Genomic DNA, 19,865 nt, shown 5'->3' with positions numbered 1-19,865 from the left:
GAGAAGATGGTGGGGATGGGAGACGGTGCAGGAGTGTACGCAGCACATAGTTTCTTAACCATTTCCCACCCTTTTCTTTCTCTAAGAAGCCAGAAGAGGAGGAAAGAAGAACTTTGCGTCTACAGACATGGCCAAGGTAAGCCACAAATGCCACTTTAGTCATGAGAAGCTTCTTGGTGTAAATGCTGCTGTGATCCAGGCGTCTCCTCTAGAGCCCTCAGTGATTTGGAGAGGAGGAAGCCATGTTTGTGGAGGGGGCAGTTTTCTCAAACCATCCTAGGCATCCGCTCTGTACAGACCATCCGTGTGCCAGAATCTCCGTGTCCCAGGCTTTTATTCGTGTGGAACAGAATCGTGCTGGTGAACCTGGTCATTGAGCAAAGAGAGAATCCGAGGTTATCTCGGTCTCATCTCCTTGTTGTCCCTTCTAGAGTCGCGGTAGTGACCTTCTCGCTTAAAATGGTAACAGCCTGTGGTGTCTGCCCGGCCCCTCCCTGCACTGTTTGTGCAGAAGACACTCAGCTGTTCATGTGTTCACACTGTTCTGTGTGTGTGTGCGGCTGGCCCTGTGTTCGTGTTTTCAGTGCAGGTGGCGCTGACAGAAACAACTGACTTCGGGACTTGCTTTGGGTCATGATAGTTTGAGGTTCTTCCCCAAAGTGATCTTACTGAATTCTCGTCACAACCCTGTGAGACATCTGTGACTGTGTCGTTAATTCTGTTACATATTCTTTTCTTAAATAGGGTGTCTGTTTCTTCTTTGACGGTTTCACACATAGAAAGTACATTAGTCATACGCATCCTCCACTTCCCCCTTCTGCCAGGTAGCCCTATGTCCCCTTCCGGGTTCATGCCTTCATGTCACCTTCCTCCTCCTCCTCGCTCCTCCTCTTCCTCCTCCCCCTCCGCCTGTTGCAATGTTGACTGGTCTTGCTGGCCTGGCCTTGGGCCGGTAGTTAGCCACAGGGAGTCCATGAGAACGGTCTCCATGTCTCAACACCCTCCCCATCCTTAAGATCATATTTGTGTGGTGAATTACATTTTTTATTCATTTTTATTTCATGTGTGGTTATTTTGTCTCTGTGTATGTCCTTGCACTACATGTGTGCCTGATACCCATGGAAGCTAGAAGAGGATGGTGGAGTCCCCAGAGACTGGAGTTACAGGCGATTATGGACTGCCGTGTGGGTGCTGGGAATTGAACCGGCATCCTCTGGAAGAGAGTCAGTGATCTCAACTGCTGAGCCCTCTCTCCAGCCCCTCTTGTTTCTTTGTTGACGTTGTTCCTTTGACAATTTCATGCTGGTATAGAATGCATTCTGATAACTCTCTCCTGACCCTCTCGTATCTTCCTCCCATGCCAGACAACACCCCTTCTCTTTATCTGTCCCTTCCCCAGACTCACAACCCTTGGTTTTATTGTGTGGTCCATATAGTTTACCCACGGCTCTCTGTGTGACTCGTGTATTGGTTTGTTGTGAAACAGGGTTTTACTGTGTAGCCTTGACTGGCCTGGAACTTACTTTGTAGACCAGGATGGCCCAAACTCAGAGAGCTCCTCCTCCTGGCTCTGTTTCCCCAATGCTGGGACTAAAAGTGTGCATCACCACACCCAGCTGTGAGTCTTCGAACTTTCCATTGGCACCGGCTGGGTCACCAGTGGGTACACAGCTGACAACAGTGGTTCCCCTTTCCCTGTCATTGTTTGTAAAAGGAGGACCCTGAGGTTTTTCTCAGACATTTCAGCTGTCTCGCTCTTTTAGCTTCTGTTACCCAGGAGTTGGTTGGGCCTCTGTTGTGGTAGCTTGTTGTCTCCTAGTCTTTGGTGTTCCTTTGTTGTATTTGCATATCTATGGCACTGGATGTGTCCTTTCCTTTTTTAACTCTTTCTTGGGCTGTGTTTGTGCGAGGCCTTCCAAAAAGGATGCCCTCATTCCGAAGTACATTTCCTGCAGCTGTTGGGGCAGGTTGGCGTGCAGCCCCTCCAGTAGTTTGTCACAGTTTTAGTTTGCCCCCCTGTAGAAAACCCTTTGGCATCACACTTGAGTTTCCACGGCGCAGAGACTGGCCCTAGGGGCACTGGATGGAGGGCGTGCATGGCCTAGTTCTTTGGAAGGAAAGGAGGAGAGAGGGAACACAGCATGAGATGGGACTGTCCAGTTAGGTCAGAGGTAGGAGGTTCACGGTGAGACTAGTTTAGATGTACAGAGACAGACATAAGATCTGTGTAGGTGCAGAGAAGAGACAGGTGTGGAGCACAGTGAGTCGGTCGGCAGTTAAAGCTCGGAGTTACAGCTGGGAGGAGAATGGAGCCGGTGAGGAGAGGGCTGTGTGCTGGCATGGGCAGTCCCATGGAGTTGAGAAACACCACTACACGGACTTTCTTTGAAGTCCAAGGAGCAGGCGTGCTCAGGGCCACCGTGGGCACCTTTGTCCCCGCTGTGGCCTGTTCACGTGGAAGGGCCCAGCCAGGCTTTCCAGGGAAGTGTCTTCTCCACTGTCCTTTCGATTAGCTTAAGATTTTTGTCTTAACTTCACAAACAACATGTTCGTGTGTGATTTCAGAGCTTGAAGTTCAAAGATGTGGTCATTTACTTCTCTCGAGATGAGTGGGCATGCTTGTACCCGTCCCACAGGAATCTGTACCGGGATGTAATGTTGGAGAATTACAGCAACCTCATTTCACTAGGTGAGTTCATCTACCCACCGAAGTTCAGAACTGCCCTTTCAGAACGTCCATGTTCTTTGTGATGAGTGCTGTTTTGTCTTTAGTTTTCTATGTGGGTGGGTGGTTTACCTGCAGGTATACCTGCGCACCATGTGCATGCCTGGTACCCATGGAAGCCAGAAGAGGCATCAGATCCCCTAGAGTTTGAGTTATAAATGGTTGTGAGCCACCATGTGGTTGTTGGGAATTGAAGTCCAGTCCTCTGTAAGAACAGCCAGTGCTCTTAACTGCTGAGCCACCTCTCCAGCCCGTTGATCTGTTTTGTTTCAGACAAAGTCTGCTACGTAGCCCAGAATGGTCTGAAACTCATGACAATTCTCCTGCCTTAGCTTTACAGGTGCTGAGGTTGTAGGCCTGCACCACTACCAAAAGCTTTTGTTGAGTTTTTCATGAACGCTTCAAGTACTGGGCCAAATTAATAATGGTTTACACATATCACGCACATGTGCATCCAAGCACACATGTTCACACACACACACACACAGGGGAAGAGAGAGAGAAAGGCATCTTATCTTCTCTTCCCCAGCCCTCTAAAGTTCACTCATTTTGATCTTAAAATATTTTTTTTTTAATTGGGATGGTGAAGGGCATACACGTAGGGATCAGAGGACAACTCTGTGGAGTCCATTCTCTCCATCTGTCTCTACGTGGGTTCCAAGGATTGAATTTAGGTTGCGCCCAGTTTCTCTCTCTCTCTCTCTCTCTCTCTCTCTCTCTCTCTCTCTCTCTCTCTCTCATTGAAAAGAGATTTTTTATAATACAATATATTCTGATTGCATTTCCCTTCCCCCAGATCCTCCCACTTCCCCACCCACCCAAATCCACAGCCTTTCTTTCTCTCATTAGCAAACAAACCAGGCTAGGACTAAATAAACAGGGAAAAGAAAAAGAAAACAACGGAAAAGCACAGGAAACATAGTGACACTGAGACGCATTTGCACACATAGGAAACCCTAAAATATAAGTGACAGATCTGTGTGGTTAAAAAGAAATAAGTAAGTAAATAAATAGAAAGAAAGAAATAAAAAGCCCAGGTGAAGCGTTAGGAGATAAAGAAAAAACTCCAACAATTCCATTGAGTTCCTGGTGTGCTGGCCATCTACTGCTGAGCATGAGGCCTGCCCTTACGTGTGGTTTCTATGCCCAGGGAGGGTCCTTTGGAGAAAACTTCATTTCTCCCTTGCGGGTGGTTGTGAGCTTCTGGGTTAGGAGAGAGGGCTTCTGTCCACTTCCCCTCTCAGGTCTGAGACCCTCTTTTTCTCTCTTGACAGTCATGGACTTATTTTACTATAGTCTCACTGTGTAGCCCTGGATGTCCTTGAACCCACAAAAATCCTCCTTCCTCTGCCTCTAGGGTGCTAGGATTAAAGCCTTGTGCTTCTGCGCCAGGCCTCCTGGACTGAAATTGATTCTGACATGCACAACATAAACTTCCCCTTTTGTCTTTGGACAGGTCTTGCTGACACTAAGCCAAGTGTGATCTCCCTTTTGGAGCGGGGGAAAGAGCCCTGGATGGTTATGAGGGATGAGACAAAAGGATGGCATTCTGGTGAGTGACGGTTCATGCACCTGGCGAGACCAGGCAGTCTGTGAGAAGGAAGGCAGCACTCTAGGTGCTGCTAGGAAAGCTCCCTGGCAGCCGAAGCCTGCGGTCCGGGGGAGAAAGGGTGTTCTAGAGCTCATAAACATGTCATCCTTGCCAGGGAAAGGTGAGACGGGGATTGCTGGGGCTTGCTAGCCAGCCAGCTTAGCATATGACTGAGCTGCAGCCTAATGAGAAGCTGTCTCAAAGGATACAGATGTTGTTCCTTAGGAAGATTCTCAGGTTGCCCTCTGGCCACTGTGTGCATACATGCAGGTTTCTCTTTATGCTAAATTCCGTCAGTGGTAGAATTCAACAGTGAAAACTTTTAGGTCTATGCTTTTCATGGGTGAATGAAAAAATGAGAACATGACCGCTCCATGGTATGGTTGAGGAGAAAGTTTTTAGTATAGATATGAGAGAGAGCACAGTCAGAATCATCCAGAAAGACCAGGAGAGCAGGAGCACCAAGGAAACACATAGCCAGAATGGCTGGGTTTGTAGAAGAGAAGCTGGCGGGGGGGGGGGGGGGGGGGGAGACGAAGCTGGGGGGCGGTGCACAGCCAGGATGACTGTCACAGGTACTTGCCATACTGAGAGATGGTGGGAGGACCTGGCGGCCAGCATCTGCCTTGATGTATTAAATAGGCACCTCAGCCATCTGCCCTGAGTTTCTTTGAGACCTAACAATGGGGAGAATTTTTAATCTGTCTTCATTAATGTGTATTCACATGTGCCTGCTTGTCTGTATGTGCACATGCATGCAGGTGCCCAAGAGAGCTGGGAGAGATCTCTGGATCCTCTGGAACTGGGGAGGTTACAGGAGTTTAGAGTCACCTGATGTGGGTGCTGGGAACTGAACCCAGGTCCTTTGCAAGAATAGCAAGTGCTCTTAACCACTGAGTCATCGCTGCAGTCCCCACATTTTTTATTATAACTATTAATTCATAATCTTTGTTACAGAACTACTCATATGTTCTGGTTACTCTTGAATCTGTCTTAGTAGTTTTTCATTTAAGAATTTGTGTGTTTTGTCTAGGCTATCATAAATTAGTTCAGAGTGGTTCCTTACAGCCCTTTTTATGGATGTGAGGTCACTAGTGGTCTCCTTTCATTCTCGAGCTTGGAGCCATGAATGTCTTCTCTTGTTTCTCTTAAAGGTTTGTCAGCTTTAGTCCCTCCGGTCTATCTATTGCTTTCTCTGTTCTTTAGTTTGTTGATGTCTGCTGACTTGGCGGTCTCCCTCCCATTGGCGTTAGCATTAGTTTGCTCTTTAGACTCTGGTTCTGTAAGATTTGCAGCTAGATTGTTATAGATTCTTTTACTGTAGTTCTTAGTTACTTTCTCAGTGGTTGCCCTAGCGACTGTTGTATTTGACGGGGTGCAGTAGGAACTAAGAAGTGTAATCAGCACTTTAATTTCAAACAGTTTAGAAGCCAGGCATCCCACAGCTATAATCAGTACTCTGGAGGCCGAAATGGGGCTCATGTGTTCTAGACTATCCTGGGCTAGTGATACCCTGACTCAGAAAGAAATAAGATAGAGGCACAAACTGTGGAATATGGGCAAGCTCTTCGAGTTGGAAAGGAAAGAGAATAGTTTCCCAAATGCCTTTGATGTATTTCTCCTACTCGTTCCCACAGACATTTGTAAGAAAACAGGCCCATGCCGGGCGTTGGTGGCGCACGCCTTTAATCCCAGCACTCGGGAGGCAGAGCCAGGCGGATCTCTGTGAGTTCGAGGCCAGCCTGGGCTACCAAGTGAGCTCCAGGAAAGGCGCAAAGCTACACAGAGAAACCCTGTCTCAAAAAAAAAAAAAAAAAAAAAAAAAAAGAAAACAGGCCCATAAACTTCCCCTTCCTGCTTTGAGATCAGGGGATTGTGACTGACGAGAACTTCTTTCCCAAGTCTTCTGGGGAAGCAGACAGCTGCTTGTGTGCACAGCCTTTATATTCCCAGAAACATAGATTGTCCAGATATATGATTTCCTTTCTAACTCCTGGTTTACTAAAAACTAAAACCATAGCATTATGCTGCTACAATATTACTAGCTGTTTGCTACTGTTTTCAACAATGTTCCAGGGTGAGACTTCCTGCTTCCTGCCCCCAATCCCTAGTTTCCCATCCCCTGAAGCTGAAGTGACAGGCAGTTGTGAGCTGCCAGACTCAAGTGCTGAGAACTGAACTTGCTCCCCTGCTAGAGAAATACACGCTCCTAACCGCTGAGCCATCTCTTCAACCCCACCCAGTATTTTCCTATTGCAGATTTAACAGTGAACAAGTGAAGGCCCCATCCAAGCAGATTTATTATATGTTCTAGTGAGGGAAAAATAGATACATACTTATTTAAAGTGTAGTAAGCTTTCTCATCAGACTTCCTTTGGGGACCTCCAGCCCCCAAATAATAACACAGAGACTTATTAATTATGATAGTTTGGCCTTTAGCTTAGGCTTGTTTCTAACTAGATCTTATAACTTAAATTAACTTGTTTCTATTAATCTACATTTTGCCACATGGCTCTTTACCTCTCCTCCATTCTGTACATCTGACTCCCTCTGTGTCTCACTGACATCTCTGTGTGCCTAGATTCATCCCTGAGTTCTCTGTCTGAAAGTCCTGCCCAACCTCTCCTGCCTAGCTATTGACCACTCAGTTCTTTATTAAAAACAATCAGGTGCCTTAGGCAGGTGAGACAAAACATAGACACATCTTCATGCAGAGTAAACAAATATCCTGCAGCATTTAAGTGGCGATAAAATATTGAAGCATTGTGTTTAAAGTCAGAAGGATGAGGTCTAGCTCTGTGACTGTGTTGGGATGGTTGTCTGAGGAAGGACATGGATGCAACAGGGAACGAAGAGAAGGGTCCAGGAGGGAGCCAGTGTCAGGGTGGCAAGAACAGCAGTGCATGGAGGACATGAGCTTAAAGATTGTCCGCAGGAAGCGAGTGGAGGACTTGGGATGGTGGGTGTAACAGACAACATCAGCAACGCCTTTGCCGTGACCTTCACTTTCCCATCGTCCAGGCCCTGAGGATGGGGGTGTGTAGGACTTGTAGTGGAGGGCGAGGGCCATGGGGACCCACTTTCCCATCGTCCAGGCCCTGAGGATTGGGGTGTGTAGGACTTGTAGTGGAGGGCAAAGGCCATGGGGACCCACTTTCCCCATCATCCAGGCCCTGAGGATGGGGGTGTGTAGGACTTGCCACTAGATCACCTTCCAAGCAGTAGACACGGGGAAGCCAAATTCCAAGGCTGTCTAGAGAACGTAGTGTTTGCTCTATATTACTGTTGCTGAGCTTTAAAGTGTGTATCATCCCGAGAGGAGACTCAGCCCTGGGGCCCTTACCATTTAGTTGAGAAAAGAGGCGCATCTAGCCAAAGAAAGCCAGGCGGAAGAGCTAGTGTGTAAGAGGGAGATCAGAGAGGTCCGCAGAACCCTGAGAGCGGCTTTAGTTGAGTAAGGAAGGGACAGAGGACAAGATGTGTGTGGTGTAAGAGCAGAGGGGAGGAACTAACAAGGGGGAGAACAAAGCACAATGACATATTTGTGTGGAGATGCTGGACCAAAACCCATCGCTTTAAATGCTGACCTTAAAGAAAAAGGAATCGAGCAACTGGTAGCTAAGAGAGTAGCTGAGAGAATTAGCTATTTGAATTAGCTACAGAGAAGTTATGAGAGGAGGCCAGGTGATGGTGGCGCACGCCTTTAATCCCAGCACTGGGGAGGCAGAGGCAGGTGGATCTCTGTGAGTTCGAGGGCATCCTGGGTTACAGAGTGAGTTCCAGGACAGCCAGAGCTATACAGAGAAACCCTGTCTAGGGGGAGAGAGAGAGAGAGAGAGAGAGGGAGGGAGGGAGGGAGGGAGGGAGGGAGGGAGGGAGGGAGGGAGGTGAGACATTTGAAACTAGTTACAGTAGAGTGACAGGGACAAAACTTACTGGATTTCAAGAAGAGGCGAAACCGTGGAAAATGTATTTGAGGAGCACACAAGGTTGCCCAGCATCATGATGGATGAAGAGTAAGGCAAATAGAACACGGCATGTACTGTACAGTTGAGGGAATGGAATTGAGTATACTTTTTCTATACATGTTTGAAAATTTTCACAGTACTAGAAAATACCAGATGACATGTAATAAATGTGCTTTACAAAAATAAGTGTGGAGAGAGTGGTGAGCACCTTCTTCTGTAACGATCGTAAGTAGCTGTGACTGGAGGAGGCTGGGGTAAAGCAGCTGAGTGAGCTGTGTTGATGTCTTAGGGGAGGGGTCTACCAGCAGATTCTGAAGGACTCTGTGAAGAGCATGCAGTCGGCCAGAGAGCTGGATCAAGGGTAGCTAAGGTCGGAAACAGATACTGAAGGGCAGATTTTCGGACAGTTCTTTTTCCTATGTGTATGTGTATGTGCCTGCTTGTCTGACTGTGTACCACAGGCATGCAGTGCCTGTGCAGGCCAGTGAGTCAGAGTCCCTGAAGTTACAGTGCTGAGAGCCAAACCCAAGTCCTGTATAAGAGCAGCAAGTATTTCTAACTGCTGAGCCGCCTTCTCTCCGGCTCCGTTAAGAGACGTTGTAGGTTGTTTATTTTATGTTTGAGGATCTTTGCCTGCACAGATGTATGTGCACTACGTATATTCCTGGTGCCCATGAAGGTCAGAAGACGGCATTGGGATCCTCGGATCTGGAATTATAGATGGTTGTAAGCCACCTTGTAGGTCCTGTGAATCAAACCTAAGTCACCTACAAGAGCAGCAAATATTCTTAACTGCTGAGCCATCTCTCCAGCAATAGATTTATTTTTTATTTTGAGTCTGTGTGTCTGTGTCTTTGTGTGTGCACCTGTGAGTATAGCATTAAATCTTCTGGAGCTGAAGTAAAAGATGGTTGTGAGCCGCCTGGGGTAGGTTCTAAGACTCAAACCTGGGACCTCTGCAAGAGCAGCAAGTACTTGTAACCTCTGAGCTGTCTCTTAGCCCCCTTGTGGAGGGATGTTATTAAGTGAGGAGGAGGTTCTGACAGGACAGTGCTAGGATCTCACTTTTTTTCCTCCCTGGTTTTTCAAGACAGGGTTTCTCTGTGTAACAGTCCTGGCTGTCCTGGAACTTGCTTTGTAGACCAGGCTGGCCTCAAACTCAGAGAGATCCACTTGGCCTCTACCTTCCTAGTGCTGGGATTAAAGGTGTGCACACCACTGCCCGGCTGATGTGTTTTTAACAGCAACGTTCTAACTACTATGTGGAGAGGAAATAGGGAATGTCAGCAGAGCTAGCAGGACACACAGCGTGGTTCACACACAGCGTGGTTCACACACAGCGTGGTTCACACACAGCGTGCTTCACACACAGCATGGTTCACATACAGCGTGGTTCACACACCCCATGGTTCACACACAGCGTGGTTCACACACAGCTGGTTCACACACAGCCTGGTTCACACACAGCCTGGTTCACACACAGCCTGGTTCACACACAGCCTGGTTCACATACAGCGTGGTTCACACACAGCCTGGTTCACACACAGCCTGGTTCACACACAGCCTGGTTCACACACAGCCTGGTTCACACACAGCGTGGTTCACACACAGCGTGTTTCACACACAGCCTGGTTCACACACAGCCTGGTTCACACACAGTGTGGTTCACACACAGCATGGTGTAACTCTTTAGCCAATAATGGCTCATAACAAGATGGTTGAGCACACGGTCCGACGCTGGAGACGGGGCTGTTGTGGCTCTGCCTTGTGTGTGTTCTCTCAGCTTTCTTAGGCAGTTCCTGATACCGTGATTTGAGTAAGTTTCCTATCGAATTTGGATGCCCACCAGAGTGGAAAGAACATAACCTTCCCCTTCCTTTTTGAGCTCTCTTCATAGTTTCTAATCGCATACCCCTCTCCCTCTCCAGATTTCAATGCTATGTTGTGAGTTGTTTGAATTTTCATTGCCTTTAGCTGTCACTTCCAGCAATATTCCCTTCTGAAGTTTGAAAATGACCTTCTACTTTCTTATTATCTTACAGACTGGGCATCTATAAGAGAAGGCAAGAACTTACTTCCAGAGGACGGTTACAAAATTAAATCATTGCAACAAAAGATGGCAGAAAACCATACACGCTCCAGCCTTGAGGACAGCGGGGCCAGAGGTAACAGAGAAGTCACAGGCCAGTTGGAGCAGCAGCAGGACCATCAGGAGGGACATTTGAGACAAGCTGTAGTGACCTCGGTCGAGAGGCCAAGTTCCATCCAATGCACAGTCCATAGAGAAGTTCAGCCTTCAGAAAAACCTTGTAAATGCAAGAAATGTAAGAAAACATTCATGTGCCAATCATGTCTCATTGAACACGAGCAAATTCACGATAAAGAAAAAGGCACTGGGTGTGCACAATGTGGGAAAGTCTTTAACTGTAGGTCAGACTTGATTATGCATCAAAAACTTCATGAAAGCAAAAAAAGCAATGAAAATAAGAAAAGTGCCCTTATTTGTGGTTCTGACAGTTTGAAACCTCAGAGTACTCACAGTAGTGAGAAACCTCATAAGTGTAAGGAATGTGGGAAAGGGTTCCATACTACCTCACAGCTCAGTCACCATCAGAAGTTGCATATAGGTGAGAAGCCCTACAAGTGTCAGGAGTGTGGGAAGGCTTTTCCATCTAATGCACAGCTTAGTCTTCACCAGAGAGTTCACACCGACGAGAAGTGCTTTGAGTGCAAGGAGTGTGGGAAGGCCTTCACCCGGCCCCAACACCTCCTTCGTCACCAGCGGATCCACACTGGTGAGAAGCCTCATGTGTGTCAGGAGTGTGGGAAGGCCTTTCGTTACGACACTCAGCTTAGTCTTCATCAGCTAACTCATGCTGGGGCACGACGCTACGAGTGTAAGGACTGTGACAGAGTGTATAGTTGTGCCTCACAACTCACTTTACATCAGATGGTTCACACCGGGGAGAAGCCCCACAAGTGTAAAGAGTGTGGGAAAGGCTTTATCTCTGATTCGCATCTTCTTCGACATCAGAGTGTTCACACTGGTGAGAAGCCCTATAAATGTAAGGAATGTGGGAAAGGCTTTCGTCGTGGCACAGAACTTGCCCGGCATCAGAGAGCCCATGCTGGTGATAAACCCTATAAATGTAAGGAATGTGGAAAGTCATTTACATGTACTACAGAGCTCATGAGACACCTAAAAGTTCACACTGGCGAGAGACCCCACAAATGTAAGGAGTGTGGGAAGGCTTTCATTCGAAGATCAGAACTAACCCATCATGAAAGAAGCCACAGTGGTGAGAAACCCTATGAGTGTAAGGAATGCGGGAAGACTTTTGGCCGGGGCTCAGAGCTTAGTCGACACCAGAAAATCCATACTGGGGAGAAGCCCTACAAGTGTAAGCAGTGTGGGAAAGCCTTCATCCGTGGCTCTCACCTTACCCAACATCAGAGAATCCACACAGGACAGAGGAGTGAATGAAGGAACACTGCCGTCAGGAAATTCATACGGTTCAAAAACCCTGTGGTGGCTAACAAGTGTGGGAAAACAACATCATAGGGTTTCTCAGCAACACTAGAACTCATACTCAAAGACCAATTAGGGCCAGAAACAATTGGACACTTGTCACCAGTAAGAAACCTCACAATTACAGAAATCGGAAGTGACTCAATTGTTCCAGAACTTACCGTGAGGCTTTAGTTTATGAAAAGCTGGAAATTTCCATGAATGTAAAGAAAGTAGGAAGGCCCTTTCAGTGGCCCAGAGCCAAATATGCCTCAGAGAATTCATACCAGGAAAAAAACTGAGGCAGCAGTAATATCAGAAATTAGTCGTTAGCCCTCAGAGGAGAAAATTCATAACCACCATACAAATGTGATCTTTCATACTGAAGGCCACACTTGTATTAAAAATGCAGCACATTCTTCCTCCATCCCACTCAACTTTTAAGAAATATTTGCGAGTTTATTCTATGCAATGAATTTGAACTGAGGAAGTATAGGAAAGGACTTAACCATGTTTACTTTGTGCTTGTCCTCACTCAGAGTTCGTGCAGGGTGAATTACTGACTTCAAATTCTTTTATAAATTAGTAATGTTAGTGTCATGTATCAAGTTATACTGTGAGGATGGGTATAGTTTGTGGAATAGCATCCAGCAGGGCATGGTGGTGCACACCTGTAATACAAGCCCCTGGGAGCCAAAGGCAGGAGGATCACAAGTGAGGCTAGCTTGAAGAATGTTTCAAGAACAAAAAAGTATGCCAAAGATAGCTGCTTTCCTTGTTATTTTCAAAATTGTGAACTTTTATGTAACAATCTTATAAAAGGAAAGCCTTACATGTCCAGTGCTTGGAGGGACATGTTGCATTGTCTCCTTGACTGTTACAGAATCCTTTTGAAGAAAAACTGAAAATTTCCATTCATAGTGTGCCCTTCTGCTAGTCAGAAGGTCCGGGGTTAAACGTAGTCCCATTGGGGGAGGTGGGGAGATTTTGATGACACAAGTGTTGTGTAGGAGATGAAGATGAAATTATCACTGAACTAAGGCCAGGTGGACAAGCGGAGACTGTAGGTTTGTCTGTCTGCTGGCGTTACCACTCCCCCTCTGCAGTGTCCCCAACCACTCACAGTCTGCTCCTCCTGGCTAAGCACTTGGCCTCCTGTGTGATAGAGGGCCTGAGCACAAGTCCACAGTGGACTTGAGCAACAAGACACAGAAATGGTCTTCACTGCAGGGAGCGCATCTGTACACCAGGTGGCGCCTGATTTGTGTTGCAGTCACAAGGCCATGAGGCTGAGATTGTCGTGGGAAATACATTGTCATTGACATTGTGGCTTCATGAAACCATGAACTGCCCTTTCCCTGAACTTGCAGAGTAAGAAATGAATAATTGAAAATAAATACTTAGCTCTACAGTATACCTAACTCTTGGGAAATTACCATTTTAAAATATTTTTACATATATATTCAGTTTCAGTAAGCTTTATATATATATATTCAGCTTTTATAGTATATCTGATATAGAGAAGCATTATTTCCCAAAGTATTTTCTTAGCCATATTATTGAAATATATATTTAGTTTTGATTTAGTAAGATATAGGATGTTTACTTAAAGCATTTGATCATGTATTTTTATATCCTGCTTTTTACAATATATCTTAAATCTTGGAAAAGTTTTGTTTTCCTGACTGAAGTTAAGAACCTGCTTAAGGAACTACACTAAATCCTCTCTAACCGAGTCATCTGACAGCTGAAAATCTTCTACCTCTTCAGGACACAGGCACTCACATCTGGGAAGGGAGCAGACATTTTACCAGATTTGGAAAAGGGCAGCATCTGAAATCAAGTCAGCTATTTACAATCCCACTGTACTTAGTAGAGGGTATTCTGATTAGACCAGCAAGGCTCGTCAGAAGCCCAGCAAAAGAGGACCGTGGTGCTTTGTGCAGATGTGTTTGTGGACATGTTAATAAGTAAATGAGAGTAATAAGGCAGGAACTTGATTGAGAACAGCAGGTGCCTGCTGTGAAGGGAAACTACCTCCCTCCCTGTCTACAGACTTCCACTTGAGAACAGTCGCCATCTAGTGGAGTTCATCTGCCTCACACTGTAGAACAGTAATGCATGTGATAAGTAAAACTCCTAATTATTGGAAAAACTACTGCGGGACAATTTATAACGGAATTCAGGTAGTGAGTAGGTGTGTTATGTGCACACGTGTGTGGAGGCCAGAGGTCCACCTAAGATGTCCTACCTCAGAAGCCACCCCTTTGGTGGTGTGCCACAGGGCCTCCTGAGGAGCTGGGGCTTGCCCGGTAGGCTCAGCCGGCTGACCAGTGACCAGGGGCCCACTCTGTAGCCTTACATTGGAATTAAAAGCAGGTGCCACATCACCTGACTTTTCCTTCTGTGGGTTTTGGGAGCTTTGGGGCTTGGGTCCTCATGTCTGTACGGCAGACACATTACTGACTGAGCCGGCTCTCAGCCCATCACAGTGTTTCTTAAGGGAGAAATGATTACTGGGTGGCAATCTGCACTGCTATAGTAATTTAATAAATCTATCTAAAGTTTTAACTATTCTTCTAAAAAGAGAACTTGCACATTTTATAGGAATTAATTAATAAGAGCAGTTTTTTAAAAGGTGATATTAGTACTGATTTCAGTGTTGGAAGAATAACTCTTTAATTTTCTGTTCATGTATACATATTTTTTCCAAGACTTGAATGTCCTCTCCCAAATGTATGTATCATGACGCCCTGAAAGCAAGAATATGCTACACAGATTTCTTTAGAGAAACGGCACTGACCACACTGTCTGAAGTGTAGTCGCGGAGGCTGTGCGTCCGTTCTCACTCTGGTTGGGGCACACACCCATGCTTAGACCCGGCTTGGAAACAAGTTATGGGATTGTATTGAATGGGATCGTGGGTACACACAGAGGGGGCAGCCTCCTTTTCTCACATGGTGGTAATATACTGTAGACATCTTTCTAGTCGGTGCTTACAGATCTAACTAGCGTCACATAATTCACACAAGTCATGTGTGTGGAGCCCATTCTTTACCACGAATGTTCAGGTTAGTTTTACCATGAACAGTGAGTTCAGGACACAGGTCTTGCCTCATATTGGTGTTTCTGCTTCTGTAAAGCAGGTGAATTCCTGCCAGTTGAATCCCTGCCTTAACATAGTAGACTTAAACTGTACTCAGTGCCTTATTGCTTTTGTGTGAAGGTCTCAGTATCTCAACAGAAACTGTGTCAACCAGGACTGAAAATGTGCCTTCCATTTGCACTTCCTTAACTGCCAGCAAGGCTGAGCATCTTCTGGGCCTGTGGGACATTTGAGCTTTGTTTCTGTGAATTGCACATTGTTATCGGTCTGCCTTTGTAAAATTGGAGTTGTTTTTCTCAGACATTTGTAGAAACACAGCTAGGAGATCATATTACCACATTAGCAATTTATTGTCTTAGTCTAGCACATGTCATTTGCCCTTGTTTATATTAAAAGTTACCAAATGTTTTCTGAAGGGCCAGACACTATTTCAGGCTTTGGGGTCCTGTTTTCATGCAACCTTTGCAGCATGGAAGCATATCCTGTTGGAGACAGTGGTTCTCGGCCACTTGTACCACACCCCAGGAGACATTTGCCAATGTCCACAGGCATTTTTGTTTGTCACTTTAAAGATGATTGCTGCTTGTGTCTTGTGGACAGAGGCCAGAGATCCTTCTCAGTGTCTTGTGATGCACACTGTAGTCCCCAAAGCAAAACGATGTTGCACTCCGAAAATGGCAGTCACGTTTCTGGCCAAATGGAACTGGACTCCACTGTGTCGACAAAACATTCACAGAGGCGAGCGGCCGCCGTAGTGCGCCTGCAGGTGTGGTGGTCTCGCCCTGTGTTAGCTTTGGTTGTGTGCTGTTTTGCTGGCTTTGTTTTCTGAATTATCTTTTATCCCAAGTTTTCTGTATTTTATGGCCTTAAATCTTCCTTCCTAAAAATTCAGAGGATCAGTAGCATGTGTGTAACATTGGCCCAGTATTTTTCAAGCATGAGTTTTTGTTTGCTTAGTTTTGGTTGAAATTACATTTAATAAATCATTTCAGAAAAATATGATGAAGTCTCACTTTGCCTTTGTGAAGCTCTGTTTCCTGTGCCTGAAGAGGTGAGAGCCTCGTGCACTGGGTGTGCAAGATCAAACTCAAGTGTACACATGGGTGATGCATGACCTGTTTGACTTCGGAGTAACAGCCTTCTGTAACTTTAGGACAGTGTGTGGGATTGACAGGGACAGACCTAATGTTGTGCTTGCTCTTTTCCATTTTTATGTATTAGATTTACTGAGAGAACAACAGAAGCAGATAACATTTATGTATTTTAAGCACTGAGGGATTTAATAAAGATTTTTCATTTAAAGAACATTTAGCAAACCAAGGAGCCATGCTTACAAGCTACATAACTTAGAAAGAAAGTCTGAAAGATACAGGCCTGATGTACTGTGGACCTAATGATGTACCATGGGCCTGATGATGTACTGTAGGCCTGATGTACTGTGGCATGAGTCAGGAAGTTCCACACTTCCACTGTTCCAAGGATGAAGGATGAGAGGCTGCACACTGAGCACCTCAAGAGGAACATGCCTGCTGCCCAGGCGTGTGCCAGCTGGAGAATCTAAGTTGCATCTGCCAGAAGCAGTGGAGTCCTAGTAAAAGGTGACTATTTCTGACCCGATGTAAGGCCCACAGGGAGTTCCAAAAATGGCAGAGGAAGTTGCAGATCCAGAGAGGAAGCCCGAGGTGGCCCAGAGTAAGGTGCATGGGCACAGGGAGTTCCACAACCCCAGCGCTAGCTACAGACCAGGCAGGAGGCCAGAGCTGACTGAGGACAGTACCTGACCTCAGAGGGGACTAGGGCTCGAGTCTGGCTATAAACACCAGCCCCTCAAAGGAAAACAGCACCTCAGCCCTTTGACTAAGTCCTCTCCTGAATATTTTACACTCCACTGGAAAAAAGAAAACTTGAATTTCTAGAAGATATGAAAAGCAAAACATTAACTCCAAATATGCAAGTCCCATTGCAGAAGCACATAACATCATAACATACACATCTTCTCAAAAAAACTACTAAACCTATAATGATGGCTCCCAATGAAAATGATTTGGAAGGACTTTAGGGGGGGAGGACTGAACAGTTATAATTACCCTTTTAAACAACTCAAGGAAGACATGAATGTACTCCAAGAAAAAAAAGAGAAAAGGACGTCAATCCAATATACAATAGAATTCAGTAAAAAGATATAATTAAGAAAAACCAAACTGAAATTATTCTGGAAATGAAAAACTCTGTAAGCCAGATTAAAGGTCCAGTGGAAACCCTTAGCAATAGAGTGGGTCACATGGAAAATAGTAGCAGGGCTGGAAGACAAGGCAGAGGAATGGGGACACTCAGTAAAGGTTAAATTTATTTTTTAAGAGTAAAAAGAGGGGCTGGAGAGGAGGCCTTGGTGGTTAAGAGAACAAGCTGCTGTTCCAGAGGACTTGAGTTCAATTCCCAAAACCCCCATGGCTCAAAATCCATCCAGTCCCAGGGAGCCAATGTCCTGGCCTGGCCTCTGTGAACACCAGGCCCACAAGTGGTGTACATATATATACATGTAGGCAAAACAGCCATACCCATGAGATAAAAGCAGAATACAGAGTACTGCAAGCCACAGGAATATACTATAGAGATTCAGCTGTATATAATAAAGCTATACCTAGAAAAGTCATGGAATTTTTCTAGAGAGAAGCCATTTATCAGTGAATATTTAGTGCTATTCAGCTTTTAATATATCAGCCGTCTTCTGCTATGAAATTCTTGTGCACGCATATACTACTAGGCCATAAGACAAAAAGTGTAAGCTTCTCAGACCTGCTGATCTACTAGGTAACACCTCTACAGAGCCTAGGAGAAAAGCAGAATGTAGATGCATAGCTTTGTTTCTTCTGCAAATGAAGCTCAGACTTTCCTTTCCCCAGACTGGCCAAATGGCATTCCAGAGCATTTGCCTCAGAACAAACGTTTTTTTGCATTTCCAGGTGCCAGTGAAGGCTGGGGCAGAATTCCTGGTTGAGAGTCAAGTGGCTGGAGAGAAAGGAACAAGGCAGATATTCTGTAGAGAATAAGGGTTGGCTCAGGTGAGGAGAGTAGGAAAAGAAATGAGCACGGATGGAGAAACTAAAGATGAAGATGAGATCGAAAACATAAGGAATGTAAGGGTTTAGTTAGGGCTATGAGAGGACAGAAAGAGAAGGGACAGAGAAGAACTGAGTGTCAGGACGGATCTGAAGTTTGTAGAGAGAAGTTTGTTATAGAGAAATAAAGTAAACAGACGTCAGAAATTGGTGTACGTAGATTCTTTCCCCTCAGGATTCTGGGAAGGATTTTCTCAGGGCAAGCCCCTGGGAAAATCCTGATACTAGGGTTCTTATGCACCATGAAAACACCAAATCTTCTAATTACAGACATAGAAGAAGGAGAACACAAACAGATTTTTAAGTCTCAGTATTTAAAAAAAAAGTCAAGGACCAGATAGATGGATTCACTGAGAATTCAATCTCCCTGATGAGCATAGATACAAAAATTCTCAATACTCAACAGATGGAATTCAGGGTCATATTTTCAAAGAGCATGACAAAGTTGGCTTTATTCCAACAATGCAGGGATGGTTCATCTTATGTGTATATCAGTAAGTATAATCTATCACACAAACAGAATAAAAGGAAGAAATCAACAAACATCTCATTAGATGGCAGAAAAGGCCTTTGGCAAAATCCAACATCCCTTCATTATAAAAGTATTGGAGAGGCCAGGGATGCACGGGCATACTCTATTGTAAGAAAGGCTAAATATGGGTTAGAGAGATGGCTCAGTGTTTAAGAGCACCTCCTCTTCAGAGGTTTCCAACATCCCTGTGGCAGCTCACAACTGCCTATAACTCCAGTTTCAGGGAATCTTACACCATTTTCTGACCTTCCTGGGCACCAGGAATTCACATACACATACATACGCATGCAAGCAAACCATCCCTAAATCGTGGGGATTGAGAGATGGCTCAGCCATTAAGAGCATGTACTCATGCACTGCTCTCTTAAAGGACCCAGAGTTTGATTTCCAGGACCCACATCTGGTGGTTCACAGTTTTGGACTTCTAAGGGGTACCTGCATGCATGTGGTGCACATATGGACAAGCAGACATACACATAAAATCTTTTAGAAGATACATAACTCTTTAAAAGGACTACGTATGACAGGCCTATAGTAAGTATTATACTAAGTAAGAAAATTTTAAATACTCCCACTAAGTCAAGAACAAGTCACTCCATCCACGTCTAGTCAGTGTAGTGCTTGAAGTCTTAGCTAGAGCAATTCAACAAGAGAATGAAATAAAAGGGATACAGACAGGAAAAAAGAAGAGAAAGTATCCCTTTTGCAGATGATAGGAGTCTGTACACTAAGATCCTAAAGACTCCACCACAAAATTCTTACAGCCGAGAAACCAAAGTGACAGGCTACAAAATCAACACACAAAAATCAGGACTTCCCATATACCAATAGCAAACAGATACGCTGAAAGGAATTCACAATAGCCACAAAAATAAAATGAAATGTGTGGAATAAATGGAACCAAGGTAACAAAAGATTTCTAAAGTTTTAAGACACTGAAAAAGAAAATTGAGGGCCGGGCGTGGTGGCGCACGCCTTTAATCCCAGCACTCGGGAGGCAGAGCCAGGTGGATCTCTGTGAGTTCGAGGCCAGCCTGGGCTACCAAGTGAGCTCCAGGAAAGGCGCAAAGCTACACAGAAAAACCCTGTCTCGAAAAAAAACCAAAAAAAAAAAAAAAAAAAAAAAAAAAAAAAGAAAATTGAGGAAGACACTAGCCAATGGAAATATCCCCCAATGCCTAAGGGTTGGGATAATTTAGTCTTATGAAAATGGCCATTCTGACAAGTGCAATCTACAGATTTAATGCAATCCCAAACAAAATTCCAAGACCATTCTTCACAGGCACAGAAAAACATTCCACAAATTTATATAAAGG

General features: G+C 45.2%; 1 protein-coding gene across 3 annotated transcripts in view; it reads left to right on the top strand.

The window, feature by feature from the left end:
- Znf568 (zinc finger protein 568) overlaps positions 1–15,900 on the top strand; it is a 61,163-nt gene extending 45,263 nt beyond the window's left edge. For 2 of the 3 annotated variants that reach the window (XM_028855335.2, XM_028855334.2), the window contains exons 6-9: positions 87–136; positions 2,566–2,689; positions 4,182–4,277; positions 10,327–15,900. In XM_028855335.2, the coding sequence (XP_028711168.1) occupies positions 87–136; positions 2,566–2,689; positions 4,182–4,277; positions 10,327–11,768 (1,712 nt within the window). In that variant the 3' untranslated portion in view covers positions 11,769–15,900. The remainder of the gene's footprint in view (positions 1–86; positions 137–2,565; positions 2,690–4,181; positions 4,278–10,326) is intronic. The other variant, XM_037202111.1, reaches the window with a different exon arrangement.
- The last annotated feature ends 3,965 nt before the right edge of the window (positions 15,901–19,865 follow it).

The sequence above is a fragment of the Peromyscus leucopus genome, chromosome 1 (genome assembly GCF_004664715.2).
Source record: "Peromyscus leucopus breed LL Stock chromosome 1, UCI_PerLeu_2.1, whole genome shotgun sequence".
In the NCBI taxonomy this organism is placed as follows: domain Eukaryota; kingdom Metazoa; phylum Chordata; class Mammalia; order Rodentia; family Cricetidae; genus Peromyscus; species Peromyscus leucopus.
This window is presented reverse-complemented; position numbering and strand designations above follow the sequence as displayed.